We start from the raw sequence: 15,596 nt of genomic DNA, 5'->3' as shown, positions 1-15,596 counted from the left end.
CACATCTGCCCCTGGAAACGTCTTACAATTTAAAACCTGGTTCCTAAATCTCTGTCTTACCATTATATAATCTGATACCTTTTAGTATCTCCAGGGTTCTTCCATGTATACAACCTTCTATCATGATTCTTAAACCAAGTGTTAGCTATGATTAAGTTGTGCTCTGTGCAAAATTCTATCAGGCGGCTTCCTCTTTCATTTCTTAGCCCCAATCCATATTCACCTACTATGTTTCCTTCTCTCCCTTTTCCTACACTCGAATTCCAGTCTCCCATGACTATTAAATTTTCGTCTCCCTTCACTATCTGAATAATTTCTTTTATTTCATCATACATTTCTTCAATTTCTTCGTCATCTGCAGAGCTAGTTGGCATATAAACTTGTACTACTGTAGTAGGTGTGGGCTTCGTATCTATCTTGGCCACAATAATGCGTTCACTATGCTGTTTGTAGTAGCTTACCCGCATTCCTATTTTCCTATTCATTATTAAACCTACTCCTGCATTACCCCTATTGGACTTTGTGTTTATAACCCTGTAGTCACCTGACCAGAAGTCTTTTTCCTCCTGCCACCGAACTTCACTAATTCCCACTATATCTAACTTTAACCTATCCATTTCCCTTTTTAAATTTTCTAATCTACCTGCCCGATTAAGGGATCTGACATTCCACGCTCCGATCCGTAGAACGCCAGTTTTCTTTCTCCTGATAACGACATCCTCTTGAGTAGTCCCCGCCCGGAGATCCGAATGGGGGACTATTTTACCTCCGGAATATTTTACCCAAGAGGACGCCATCATCATTTAATCATACAGTAAAGCTGCATGCCCTCGGCAAAAATTACAGCCGTAGTTTCCCCTTGCTTTCAGCCGTTCGCAGTACCAGCACAGCAAAGCCGTTTTGGTTATTGTTACAAGGCCAGATCAGTCAATCATCCAGACTGTTGCCCTTGCAACTACTAAAAAGGCTGCTGCCCCTCTTCAGGAACCACATGTTTGTCTGGCCTCTCAACAGATACCCCTCCGTTGTGGTTGTACCTACGGTGCGGCTATCTGTATCGCTGAGGCACGCAAGCCTCCCCACCAACGGGAAGGTCCATGGTTCATGGGGGGGGGGGAAGTAGAAATGGGTTACTGGTGAAATTAGCATGAGGAAACTGAATGCTATTGATGGTTTGATCAACATCTTTGGTAGTACACTGTATACAAAAGTGATGAGAATTTGTTAATATTTATTTTATATGGAAGTCACAGTGGAGATATCAAGAGCATGTCTGGCATTTTCGAAATTATTTGTTGTCTTACAAGAATTGGAGCTTTCAAAGGTTTTAATAACTGTATTTAACAAGATATTTTACAAAACTGTTAATTATTGCACTAAATGCCCAAACTATTACATTTTAACCAACATCATATTTGAATGAGCTTGTTTTTCGATAACTGTTTCTTGACTGGCAGTTGACTTTAATTATCCACACATTAAATTTTCTGGGTGTTGTTAATCTGTGAAATGGTTGCTTTATAATGTTAACACAGCAAAAATTTATTGATCAAGATTTTCCTAAGATTAATGCCACTTTTGTACCCGAAAAAAAATCTGTGTTGAAAAGTGCAATCCTTATGTTTAATAGACCACCCCACCACACCATTTTCCCTAGTAAGTTTTCGATGTTGTGTTTTGGTTGGAGAGGATAGGTAGTACTCTGGGTTTGACAATGGACATCTGTATTCAGGTATGATTATCTTCAACAAATTTCCATCTTAAAATAAACAAAAAATTTAGAATCCTTATAAATTCAAAAGTACATTAATATACATATTATTAACTGCTTCTTGTACAAATTCTAGGTACAATGATTCAAGATTTCTTTTAACTGCATGACAAGAAGCTAATAGGTAAGTGTTTAAATATCAGTGTAGCCTTGCATATTTTAAAGCATTAACAGTAGGCAAACAGCAACTACTTTATATAATCAATATAACTAAATAAACATCATCCTTTTTTCACTGCAGCATCCTTTGTGTTTGTTTTCTGTATTACAATTTTGCTTAAGTAAGCACAAGTAGTTTATAGTGGTGAAATGATAAATGTAATTTCTAACAGCTCTCTAATGTTTTTAATAGTTATTGTAACTCACTTTATATATCTGATGGTTCTCCTTCATTATGAGAACTGCACACCATTACAAATTATAGAATGAATGCTTCTCCATTTATCACTACAGATCAGAAGAACATTTTAACTAACTACTTCACTGTATTTTAAAACATTCCATTTTGAGATGCTCTGTAAGACTTCTAACATTTTGTTCCCAAAGTCACTGAAGTGTACAGGTTTCAAGGAGCTGTTTGACATAATTCTCGTTCTCATAAAAGGCCTGTGACTTCAGAATTTTTGTGTGCACCTTTCCCTTACTAGTTGTACAATAATATGAAACCTCAAGATGCACACAGTCATTTTCAGTAGCTCACTAGCTCACAATTGATGTTCTGACAACCAAACACATCTCTAAAAGTAGCATTTAACTATTCATTATTTATGTACTTGTGTGGTTTATCTGTAAGCACTACAGATGAACAAAAGTTTGAAAGCTTACTTAACAGTGTTAAACATGTAGCAATTAAGTAAGTGAAGATGTAAGTGCATATTTAAGATGTTGAATGGTAGACAGGCCCATAAGCAAGCACTAAATATGATAGCACAGCTCATAAACTTACATTTTTCTTCAATCACACAGGTGCAATGTAACTACATTGTACCAGTGCTCCAGCTTCATCAGCTGGGTCATACTCAAAGAATCATACTCCATATTGTATTTCTAGAAAGTCAAAGTATAACATACTTAGTCACTGTACACTGAAATCAGTGGAAATTCTGCACTGCTATCCTGGGCAAAATTTTTGTGGAGATGTCAATTTTTTGTTTGATTTTCTCTGGCATGTTTTGATGTGTCATCTGGAAGTTTAGATAGATGTGTATGTGCAGTCTTGTTTCATATGTGTGCGGAATCCAGGAAAGTACAATGTCTACATGTCTTTAATGGAGACAAGGGGGGCTACTAAGATTAAAACCCTGTGTATCAATAGTGAGACTATCAAAGTGTCAAATTGCCTCACTTCATCAATCACTGTGGGCAGGTTTGAAATTAAAACTGTCACACTCATACATAATACCACGGTCCATGCTTTTATTCCATCATTACTCCTCCCTCTACTGATGCTCAATTCTTCTACCACCATAACCCAAACAGGCTATATTAAAGTTGAAAGAAATCTCATTACTGTGTTTTAGTGACCTCAACTCAGAAAACAAGGTTTATTATTTTCACTAATGTCTCACCTCTGTTTACCAATTAATACAGATGTTTACTATTAATAATGTAAATATTTGATAAGTAATTGAAACCCTCAGCTGCCGACAGGTGTTGTTGATATACCGCAATGGGGACAGCTGTAAATGCTGTGCCCTGACTGGGATTCGAACCCGGGATATCCTACTTACATGGCAGATGATCTATCCATCTGAGCCACCAAGGACACAGATGAATAGCGTGACTGCAGGGACTTATCCCTTGCACGCTTCCTGTGAGACCTACATTCCAACTGTCCACTATCTACATACGTAATGTACTGGAAGCCTGGAAGCCTGTAAGGGATAAGTCCATGTGGTCGTGCTATTCATCTGTGTCCATGGTGGCTCAGATGGATAGTGTGTCTGCCATGTAAGCAGGAGTTCCTGGGTTCGAGTCCCAGTCGGGGCACACATTTTCAGTTATCCCCATCAAGGTTTATTAACAACACCTGTTGACAGCTGGGGGTTTCAATTAATTATCATTTATTATAGAGAAGCTGCACGGTCATCAATGGTATCTGTTCTTTTGAGAACAGTTACTCTCTCTCTCTCTCTCTCTCTCTCTCTCTCTCTCTATATATATATATATATATATATATATATATATATATATATACCACCTACTCCAGTCCTGTAACCCGGAAGGTGTAGACAATCAAAGGCAGAGCCACGTGTGAAAGCACCCACGTGATTTACCAACTGACCTGCCTACACTGTGATGCACTCTATGTGGGAATGACCAGCTACAAACAGTCCATTCGCATGAATGGACACAGGCAGACAGTGTTTGTTGGTAATGAGGATCACCCTGTGGCTAAACATGCCTTGGTGCACGGCCAGCACATCTTGGCACAGTGTTACACCGTCCGGGTTATCTGGCTACTTCCCACTAACACCAACCTATCCGAACTCCGGAGATGGGAACTTGCTCTTCAATATATCCTCTCTTCCCGTTATCCACCAGGCCTCAATCTCCGCTAATTTGAAGTTGCCGCCACTCATACCTCACCTGTCATTCAACAACATCTTTGCCTCTGCACTTCTGCCTCAACTGACATCTCTGCCCAAACTCTTTGTCTTTAAATATGTCTGCTTGTGTCTGTATATGTGTGGATGGATATGTGTGTGTGTGCGAGTGTATACCCGTCCTTTTTTCCCCCTAAGGTAAGTCTTTCCGCTCCCGGGATTGGAATGACTCCTTACCCTCTCCCTTAAAACCCACATCCTTTCGTCTTTTCCCTCTCCTTCCCTCTTTCCTGATGAGGCAACAGTTTGTTGCGAAAGCTTGAATTTTGTCTGTATGTTTGTGTGTCTGTCAACCTGCCAGCACTTTCATTTGGTAAGTCACATCATCTTCGAAAGGGCTGGCAGGTCGAAAGACACACAAACAAACACGAACATACACACAAAATTCTAGCTTTCGTAACAAACTGTTGCCTCATCAGGAAAGAGGGAAGGAGAGGGAAAGACGAAAGGATGTGGGTTTTAAGGGAGAGGGTAAGGAGTCATTCAAATCCCAGGAGTGGAAAGACTTACCTTAGGGGGAAAAAAGGACGGGTATACACTCGCACACACACACATATCCATCCACACATATACAGACACAAGCAGACATATTTAAAAACAAAGAGTTTGGGCAGAGATGTCAGTCGAGGCGGAAGTGCAGAGGCAAAGATGTTGTTGAATGACAGGTGAGGTATGAGTGGCGGCAACTTGAAATAGCGGAGGTTGAGGCCTGGTGGGTAACGAAAAGAGAGGATATACTGAAGAGCAAGTTCCCATCTCTGGAGTTCGGATAGATTGGTGTTGGTGGGAAGTATCCAGATAACCCGGACGGTGTAACACTGTGCCAAGATGTGCTGGCCGTGCACCAAGCCATGTTTAGCCACAGGGTGATCCTCATTACAAACGAACACTGTCTGCCTGTGTCCATTCATGCGAATGGACTGTTTGTAGCTGGTCATTCCCACATAGAGTGCATCACAGTGTAGGCAGGTCAGTTGGTAAATCACGTGGGTGCTTTCACATGTGGCTCTGCCTTTTATCGTGTACACCTTCCGGGTTACAGGACTGGGGTAGGTGGTGGTGGGAGGGTGCATGGGACAGGTTTTACACCGGGGGTGGTTACAAGGATAGGAGCCAGAGGGTAGGGAAGGTGGTTTGGGGATTTCATAGGGATGAACTAACAGGTTACGAAGGTTAGGTGGACGGCGGAAAGACATTCTTGGTGGAGTGGGGAGGATTTCATGAAGGATGGATCTCATTTCAGGGCAGGATTTGAGGAAGTCGTATCCCTGCTGGAGAGCCACATTCAGAGTCTGGTCCAGTCCGGGAAAGTATCCTGTCACAAGTGGGGCACTTTTGTGGTTCTTCTGTGGGAGGTTCTGGGTTTGAGGGGATGAGGAAGTGGCTCTGGTTATTTGCTTCTGTACCAGGTCGGGAGGGTAGTAACGGGATGCGAAACCTGTTTTCAGGTTGTTGGTGTAATGGTTCAGGGATTCCGGACTGGAGCAGATCCGTTTGCCACTAAGACCTAGGCTGTAGGGAAGGGACCGTTTGATGTGGAATGGGTGGCAGCCGTCATAATGCAGGTACTGTTGCTTGTTGGTGGGTTTGATGTGGACGGACGTGTGAAGCTGGCCATTGGACAGATGGAGGTCAACGTCAAGGAAAGTGGCGTGGGATTTGGAGTAGCACCAAGTAAATCTGATGGAACCAAAGGAGTTGAGGTTGGAGAGGAAATTCTGGAGTTCTTCTTCACTGTGAGTCCAGATCATGAAGATGTCATCAATAAATCTGTACCAAATTTGGGTTGGCAGGCCTGGGTAACCAAGAAGGCTTCCTCTAGGCGACCCATGAATAGGTTGGCATACGAGGGGGCCATCCTGGTACCCATGGCTGTTCCCTTTAATTGTTGGTATGTCTGGCCTTCAAAAGTGAAGAAGTTGTGGGTCAGGTTGAAGCTGGCTAAGGTAATGAGGAAAGAGGTTTTAGGTAGGGTGGCAGGTGATCGGCGTGAAAGGAAATGCTCCATCGCAGCGAGGCCCTGGACGTGCAGAATATTTGTGTATAAGGAAGTGGCATCAATGGTTACAAGAATGGTTTCCGGGGGTAACAGATTGGGTAAGGATTCCAGGTGTTCGAGAAAGTGGTTGGTGTCTTTGATGAAGGGTGGGAGACTGCATGTAATGGGTTGAAGGTGTTAATCTACGTAAGCAGAGATACGTTCTGTGGGGGCTTGGTAACCAGCTACAATGGGGCGGCCGGGATGACTGGGTTTTGAATTTTAGGAACAAGGTAGAAGGTAGGTGTGCGGGGTGTCGGTGGGGTCAGGAGGTTGATGGAGTCAGGTGAAAGGTTTTCCACGGGGCCTAGGGTTCTGAGGATTCCTTGAAGCTCCGCTTGGATATCGGGAATGGGATTACCTTGGCAAACTTTGTATGTGGTGTTGTCTGAAAGCTGTCCCTCAGCCACTGCTGAAGCCCAGGCCATCCGTGATCTGAAGGCTGACCGATCCATCATCATTCTTTTGGTGGACAAGGGTTCCACGACCGTGGTACTTGATCGTCGGGAGTATGTGGCTGATGGACTGTGTCAGCTTTCAGACAACACCACATACAAAGTTTGCCAAGGTAATCCCATTCCCGATGTCCAGGCGGAGCTTCAAGGAATCCTCAGAACCTTAGGCCCCCTGCAAAACCTTTCACTTGACTCCATCAACATCCTGACCCCACCAACACCTCGCACCCCTACCTTCTATCTACCTAAAATTCACAAACCCAAACATCCCGGCCGCCCCATTGTAGCTGGTTTCCAAGCCCCTACAGAACGTATCTCTGCCTATGTAGATCAACACCTTCAACCCATTACATGCTGTCTCCCATCATTCATCAAAGACACCAACCACTTTCTCAAACGCCTGGAATCCTTACCCAATCTGTTACCCCCGGAAACCATTCTTGTAACCATTGATGCCACTTCCTTATACACAAATATTCCGCACGTCCAGGGCCTCGCTGCGATGGAGCATTTCCTTTCATGCCGATCACCTGCCACCCTACCTAAAACCTCTTTCCTCATTACCATAGGCAGCTTCATACTGACCCACAACTTCTTCACTTTTGAAGGCCAGACATACCAACAATTAAAGGGAACAGCCATGAGTACCAGGATGGCCCCCTCGTACGCCAACCTATTCATGGGTCACCTAGAGGAAGCCTTCTTGGTTACCCAGGCCGGCCAACCCAAATTTGGTACAGATTTATTGATGACATCTTCATGATCTGGACTCACAGTGAAGAAGAACTCCAGAATTTCCTCTCCAACCTCAACTCCTTTGGTTCCACCAGATTCACTTGGTCCTACTCCAAATCCCACACCACTTTCCTTGACGTTGACCTCCATCTGTCCAATGGCCAGCTTCACACGTCCGTCCACATGAAACCCACCAACAAGCAACAGTACTTGCATTATGACAGCTGCCACCCATTCCACATCAAACGGTCCCTTCCCTACAGCCTAGGTCTTCATGGCAAACGGATCTGCTCCAGTCCGCAATCCCTGAACTATTACACCAACAACCTGACAACAGCTTTCGCATCCCGTTACTACCCTCCCGACCTGGTACAGAAGTAAATAACCAGAGCCACTTCCTCATCCCCTCAAACCCAGAACCTCCCACAGAAGAACAACAAAAGTGCCCCACTTGTGACAGGATACTTTCCGGGACTGGACCAGACTCTGAATGTGGCTCTCCAGCAGGGATACGACTTCCTCAAATCCTGCCCTGAAATGAGATCCATCCTTCATGAAATCCTCCCCACTCCACCAAGAGTGTCTTTCTGCCGTCCACCTAACCTCCGTAACCTGTTAGTTCATCCCTACGAAATCCCCAAACCACCTTCCCTACCCTCTGGCTCCTATCCTTGTAACCGCCCCTGGTGTAAAACCTGTCCCATGCACCCTCCCACCACCACCTACTCCAGTCCTGTAACCCGGAAGGTGTGTTTGTTTGTAATGAGGATCACCCTGTGGCTAAACATGCCTTGGTGCACGGCCAGCACATCTTGGCACAGTGTTACACCGTCCGGGTTATCTGGATACTTCCCACCAACACCAACCTATCCGAACTCCGGAGATGGGAACTTGCTCTTCAGTATATCCTCTCTTTTCGTTACCCACCAGGCCTCAACCTCCGCTAATTTGAAGTTGCCGCCACTCATACCTCACCTGGCATTGATCAACATATTTGCCTCTGCACTTCCGCCTCGACTGACATCTCTGCCCAAACTCTTTGTCTTTAAATATGTCTGCTTGTGTCTGTATATGTGTGGATGGATATGTGTGTGTGTGCGAGTGTATACCTGTCCTTTTTTCCCCCTAAGGTAAGTCTTTCCACTCCCGGGATTGGAATGACTCCTTACCCTCTCCCTTAAAACCCACATCCTTTCGTCTTTCCCTCTCCTTCCCTCTTTCCTGATGAGGCAACAGTTTGTTACGAAAGCTAGAATTTTGTGTGTATGTTTGTGTGTCTTTCGACCTGCCAGCGCTTTCGTTTGGTAAGTCACATCATCTTTGTTTTTTGATATATTTTTTACAGTATTATTGTGATCTCCTTCAACAAAGTATAACTGAGCAAGAGAGTAAGAATTTACTACATCACTGATAAAAAACAATAATACAGTACTCTGTTTCAGTCTGTCTGATTAATCCTTTGCAAACATGAATTATATTTATACTTTTGTTCATCAAGGCTAACAGCCATCACGGCTAACAAGTCCTACAATGTTGTAATGATGGAAACTGCAAGTCATAAAAATACATAAAAGACACACAAATTACCAGAATATACAGGGATTCCTGAGACAAGTGGTCAATATAATATTCAGGAATACAACAGGGATGATCATTCGAAGCAAAAAGTCTAGTAAACATGGACTCTAAAATGCACACCATAAGAGTTATGAGGACTTCTTCATCTTCAATACTGTGAAACAATTTTCTACTGCAAGCTGTTGGCTTTCCATATTTTGGGAGGAGTTAGTATAGACCAAATCAAGGAAAACTGCCTTTAAGCATAGGTTCCGAAATGCATACGTTAAGAGCTATGAGCTATTGTTCAGTGGAACAGATGATTTTCACAGTAAAAGAATGAACAAGTCCAAATGATCCATGTAACATGAAGCAAAATAAGTAACACTTACTTTCCGCTGATTTGGGTAACTGGATACTTTGTCCCGACTCATCATAATTGCAGCCCTTTTTCTTCCCTGAGTGGGCATATCTCTTCGAGATCTTCTTGGCTCTGTCATTTCAACTTCAGGAGGGGGACTGCAAAAAGAGCTGCCACAGTGCTACTGATATAAGAACTGTTCTGTAGTTATTCTATCAAACATACTATAGACATTAATTAAATATAAATGAAACTTTATGAAAATCATGCATAAAAGTACTCAGCACACACTACAAGTACTAAAATAAGCAAACAGTGAGAGTGTTTTAGAATCACTTCGTATCATCAGGTTATAAGTAAAATTATTTTCTCACTGGTATTCAGAGTATTGTTTACACGTAAGTTTAATATATTTACAGCTCAAAAACCAATACACCCAAACAAAATGTTTAACTGTTGTTCTTCAACAATCAAAACTTACAATGATTCAGATTCTGCAAAGATGAGATGGATATCACTGTTACTACTCAAAACTTACTGTGACAACTGTTAAGAAGAAACACACATTCTAAAAAAATTTCTGGGATACCTCTATTTTCTTTAAGGTACTTATACATTATTAACAAAAGATGACTACATACACCATATGATATTAAATGATATTATATTTTACTGCAAAATATTTAAACAACATACCAGGGAGATGTACATATTGAGCCAAATGCTAATGATAAATGCAACATATTTCTTGATAAATTTATATCCCTTTTTGAACACTGTTTCCCGAAGAAAATTACTAAATGTAACACCACACACTTTTCAAAGAAACCTGGAATTACTACAGGTATTAAAGTGTGTTAAGGGAGAAAAAGAAAACTCTATGAGACAGAAGAACTGGTAAAGAGTCAGAAATAGTTTTACACTTTAAAAATTATTATAACATACTGAGAAAAGTAGTAAGGAAATCAATAAATATGTATGTTAGAGTAGAAATTAGCAACTCCGGCAATAAAATCAAATATATATGGAATGTTGTTAGAAGGGAGACAGGAAAAGTAACCACTGGCGTAGGTAGTATTACTATTAAAGAGAACTAGACCATCCTAATCAACAGTACACAAGTAGATAATGTATTTAACAACCATTTCTTAAGGGCAGGAGAAAAAAAATGGTGAGAACAGTTCAAAGAAAAAAGCCAGGCAGTACATGGAAGAGACTGTTTTGAAAAAATTAAGTCAGATTAAGTTTCACTTAACAATCTCTTGTGAAATAAGTAACAACATTAAATCTTTGAAAAATAAATGTTCTGTTGGCGTAGATGACACCTCTAATAAGATATTAAAATAATGTGGAGCAATTACAGCTGATGTCCTGAGTCACATATGTATTGAATCACTAACTCAAGGTATTTTCCCAGACAGGTTAAAATATGCCATTGTCAGGCCTCTCTATACTAAAGGGGACACCACAGATGTCAATAATTATCAGCCAGTATTATTGCTTACAGCATTTTCAAACATTTACGAGAAAGTAATGGACTCAAGAGTGGTTAGCCATCTCAACAGTAATGCGATACTTCGTAAATCCCCGTTCGGATTTCAAAAATGCTGTTCCACTGAGACAGCAATATACAATTTCTCTGTCCACATAACAGAGTCTTTAAATAGTAAAATGTCACCAATAGGAATTTTCTGTGACTTGTCCAAACCATCTGATTGTGTGAACCATGAGATTATATTACAGAAATTACAATTCTATGGTACAAATGGAATAGCATATGAGTAGTTTAAGTCATACCTACTGAACAGGAAGCAAAAAGTTTCCTTATATGGGTCAAGTGATTTAAATAAGTTTTCCACTTCATCTAACTGGGGTGAAATTACATTAGGTGTTCCACAGGGTTCAATCATTGGTCCCTTTCTGTTCTTGATATTGTGAACGACCTCCCTTCCTACCTAAAAGAGGAAGCTGAACTGACACTGTTTGCTGATGATACAAGCATCATTATTAATCCAGTAAAAGAAACTCCAATTGAAAATGATACAAATAAGGTCTTTGGAAAAGTCATTAATTGTTTTTCTGCAAATGGGCATGCTCTAAACTTTGAAAAAACACAGTACATGAATTTTCTGCTGCAAAAAGTACAGTTCCTTCAATAAATATAACACATCAACAGAAGTCAGTAGACAGGGTAGAGTATACTAAGTTTTTGGGGTTACATATAGATGAGAATCTTAATTGGAAAATTCAAGTTTTGGATCTTCTAAAAATACTAGGTTCAGCAACCTATTGCAATCAGAATAATTGATTATTTTGAGGATACAGAAATTAGTAAGCTAACATACTTTGCACAGTTTCACTGTCTGATGTCATATGGAATAATATTTTGGAGTAACTCAACATTTAGACAAGAAGTATTCACTGCTCAAAAGAAAGTGGTTAGAATAATGTGTGGGGTTCATAGTCGCACATCTTGTAAGCATCTTTTTGAAAGATTGGGAATTATTACAACAGCCTCATGGTACACTTACTCACTAATGAAATTTGTTCTTAACAACATGGACCAGTTTAAAAACAACAGTGAGATTCGTGATTATAATATCAGGAAAAAGAAAGACTTACAATATCCTTTACTCAACCTATCTTTGGCACAGAAAGGGGTAAAATATGCTGCTATACAAATTTTTGACAAATTACCAGATGAAATAAAAAGTCTGACAGACAGCAGTAATAGCTGCAAAAATAAATTGAAATCATATCTCCTTGACAACTCGTTCTATACCACAGATGAATTCTTGAATGAATAAATCTATAAATATAGTATATGCATTCTGTGGCCATTTAAGGGAATGGGGTAAATAATATAAATATTAATCTTTAACTCTGTATTGTAATATACAGGGTGTAAATTTTAAGCTGACAAACCAGAATAACTCGAAAAATAAGTTTCACATCAAAAAATTTGTAGAATCCAAAGTTGATTATTTTCGAGGTGAACATCTGCTGGTGCTAAAATTAGCCTGCCACCCCACCCCCCTGGGGGTGGGGCAGGAGTCAACTTTAAAATTTCAAATGAGAACCCCCATTTCTTATTGCAGAACCATATTCTACATAAAAAACTAGGTACATTTTCCCTTAAACATTTGTTTTGATTCTTGGTAGTTGGTGCTGTAATTCAAGAAAATCCATGTTCTCATTTTTGCATGGAAAATGGTAACGGATGAACAAAAAATACTTATTTACTTCATAAATTTGGTTCGCTAAAACTAAAACTCTCCCTCTCTCCCCATAGGGTGGGTTTTGAGGGAGAGGAATTAGAGTTTTACAAATGTTTCAGGACCACCAAATCTTAAATGGGAATACATTCATCTTTAGTTAGCAAATGGGTTAGTCTTTTCCTCAGTTAGTCTTTTACTTTGTTAACTCTGTTAGTTAATGAGTTCATTAATTAGTAAGTAGGATGTTTGGTTTGTTAGTTAGCTAGTCAGATGATTTGTTTCATAATTAAAAGTTGTGTGGCCTCATGACCATGAAACAAACAAAACTTATCCAAATTTGCAGAAAAAATTAATATTTGGGTCTACATTTGTAAAACTTTAATTCCTCTCTCTCAATCCCCACCATATGGGGAGAGAGGGAGAGTCTTAGTTTCAACGAATCAAAATTTATGAAGTAAATATGTACTTTTCTATTTATCCGTAACCATTTTCGAAGCAAAAATGAGAACATGGATTTTCTTGAATTATAGTGCCCACTACCAAGAATCAAAACAAATGTTTCAGATAAAATGTATGTAGTTTTCTATGTAGAATCTGATTCTGCAATAAAAATGGGGGTTCCCATTTGAAATTTTAAAGTTGCCTCCCACCCCACCCACAGGGGCCTGTGGTGATGGGTTAATTTTAGCACCAGTAGATGTCCCCCTTGAAAATAATCAACTTTGTATTCTACACATTTTTTCATGTGAAGCTTATTTTTTGAGTTATTCTGGTTTGTCAACTTACAATTTACACCCTGTATATATATTAAAAAATCTTGTTTCATATGTCCATCTCTTGTGCCCTTGACACGTTCCGCATCATAATGGCTACCATACTGTACGACTGATCAATGGAACATGCAACCGACTAACTAACTAACCAGCACAAGACAAATAACAATGAAAGCCCCAATACAGTACTTCTTCACCCCAGCATAAATTTTCTCATTGAGGAAGGAATACCTCCCATGTATCACATGATGGGCTTACCTTAAGATCTAGTTTTTTTTACCCTCTGTTGGTAACTTGAGGAATAACTACATGAATCTTAAAAATAGAAATATTTTCAATTTGAGTGTGTATGAGAAATAGCTGAAAACAATGTGTTTTTTCAATGCACTTGCAAAAAAATGAATCAGAAGTTTGTTATTCATATAGCAACATTGAAAATATGTATTAAGTAATCAGGTCATGTGTTGCACATGAACAGTGCTTCATTTCTCCATTACAGAATGTTACAAACTGACATATGAGTGCTGAGAGTAGATTATATCAAATTCTGTAGTGGCCAGTCATTCAGAAAAAAATGTGTAGAGACTGTGGATGTTTCTGATCATTCTTATTGTTAAGAATGTAATGTTAACTTGAGACAGTTAATGATTAGAAAGTGATAAGTGGACATTTTTCCAACTGCTATAACATGCAATGAATTGTCTTATTATCATCTGGCTCCTACACAAATCTATCACTGTGATGGAACATAACAAGTATGAAGTGTAGAGATGCCATTGCATCCAAATACATAAAACAGAAAAATACGGGGTTCAAAATATTTTATGAAGTCTAGTTTTCACTTCATATTTTTAGTGATTCCCACATACCCCTTAAACAATTACAGTTAATACTGCAACTGAATGAGCAGAATATTGTGATAAGATATGGAAGACCCAGAAGCTACACTAATAGATGTTCTAGTATGCAAAACTTTCATCACAGAATTATCTGTTTTCCTGCCACATAAATCTATAACCCACCCCCACCCTTTCTATTTTCATATAGCAACACCATTAATCAATGTTGTTGAAAGACAGGTGAAGTATGAGCGGCGGCAAATTGAAATTAGAAATTAGCGGAGATTGAGGCCTGGTGGATAACGAGACGAGAGGATATACTGAAGGGCAAGTTCCCGTCTCCGGAGTTCTGACAGGTTGGTGTTAGTGGGAAGTATCCAGATAACCCAGACAGTGTAACACTGTGCCAAGATGTGCTGGCCGTGCACCAAGCCATGTTTAGCCACAGGGTGATCCTCATTACCAACAAACACTGTCTGCCTGCGTCCATTCATGCAAATGGACAGTTTGTTGCTGGTCATTCCCACATAGAAAGCTTCACAGTGTAGGCAGGTCAGTTGGTAAATCACGTGGGTGCTTTCACACGTGGCTCTGCCTTTGATCGTGTACACCTTCCGGGTTACAGGACTGGAGTAGATGCTGGTGGGACGGTGCATGGGACAGGTTTTACACCGGGAACGGTAACATGGGTAGGAACCAGAGGGTAGGGAAGGTGGTTTGGGGATTTCATATGGATGAACTAAGAGGTTACGGAGGTTAGGTGGACGGCAGAAAGACACTCTTGGTGGAGTAGGGAGGATTTCATGAAGGATGGATCTCATTTCAGAGCAGGGTTTGAGGAAGTCGTATCCCTGCTGGAGAGCCACATTCAGAGTCTGATCCAGTCCCGGAAAGTATCCTGTCACAAGTGGGGCACTTTTGGGGTTCTTCTGTGGGAGGTTCTGGGTTTGAGGAGATGAGGAAGTGGGTCTGGTTATATGCTTCTGTACCAGGTCGAGAGGGTAGTTGCGGGATGCGAGAGCTGTTTTCAGGTTGTTGGTGTAATGGTTCAGGGATTCTGGACTGGAGCAGATTCGTTTGCCACGAAGACCTAGGCTGTAGGGAAGGGACCGTTTGATGTGGAATGGGTGGCAGCTGTCATAATGCAGGTACTGTTGCTTGTTGGTGGGTTTGATGTGGACGGACGTGTGAAGCTGGCCATTGGACAGGTGGAGGTCAACGTCAAGGAAAGTGGCATGGGATT

General features: G+C 40.7%; 1 protein-coding gene across 1 annotated transcript in view; it reads right to left on the bottom strand.

Annotated features, from left to right (window-relative positions):
• Nucleotides 1-15,596, bottom strand: part of LOC124775814 (regulating synaptic membrane exocytosis protein 2-like) — a 966,162-nt gene that overhangs the window by 658,760 nt on the left and 291,806 nt on the right. Inside the window, exon 11 of the mRNA XM_047250647.1 lies at nt 9,555-9,693. Coding sequence (XP_047106603.1) covers nt 9,555-9,693 — 139 coding nt within the window. The remainder of the gene's footprint in view (nt 1-9,554; nt 9,694-15,596) is intronic.

The sequence above is a fragment of the Schistocerca piceifrons genome, chromosome 2 (genome assembly GCF_021461385.2).
Source record: "Schistocerca piceifrons isolate TAMUIC-IGC-003096 chromosome 2, iqSchPice1.1, whole genome shotgun sequence".
NCBI classification, from domain to species: domain Eukaryota; kingdom Metazoa; phylum Arthropoda; class Insecta; order Orthoptera; family Acrididae; genus Schistocerca; species Schistocerca piceifrons.
Note: the sequence above shows the minus strand (reverse complement) of the source record. Positions and strands in the feature narration are given on the sequence as shown.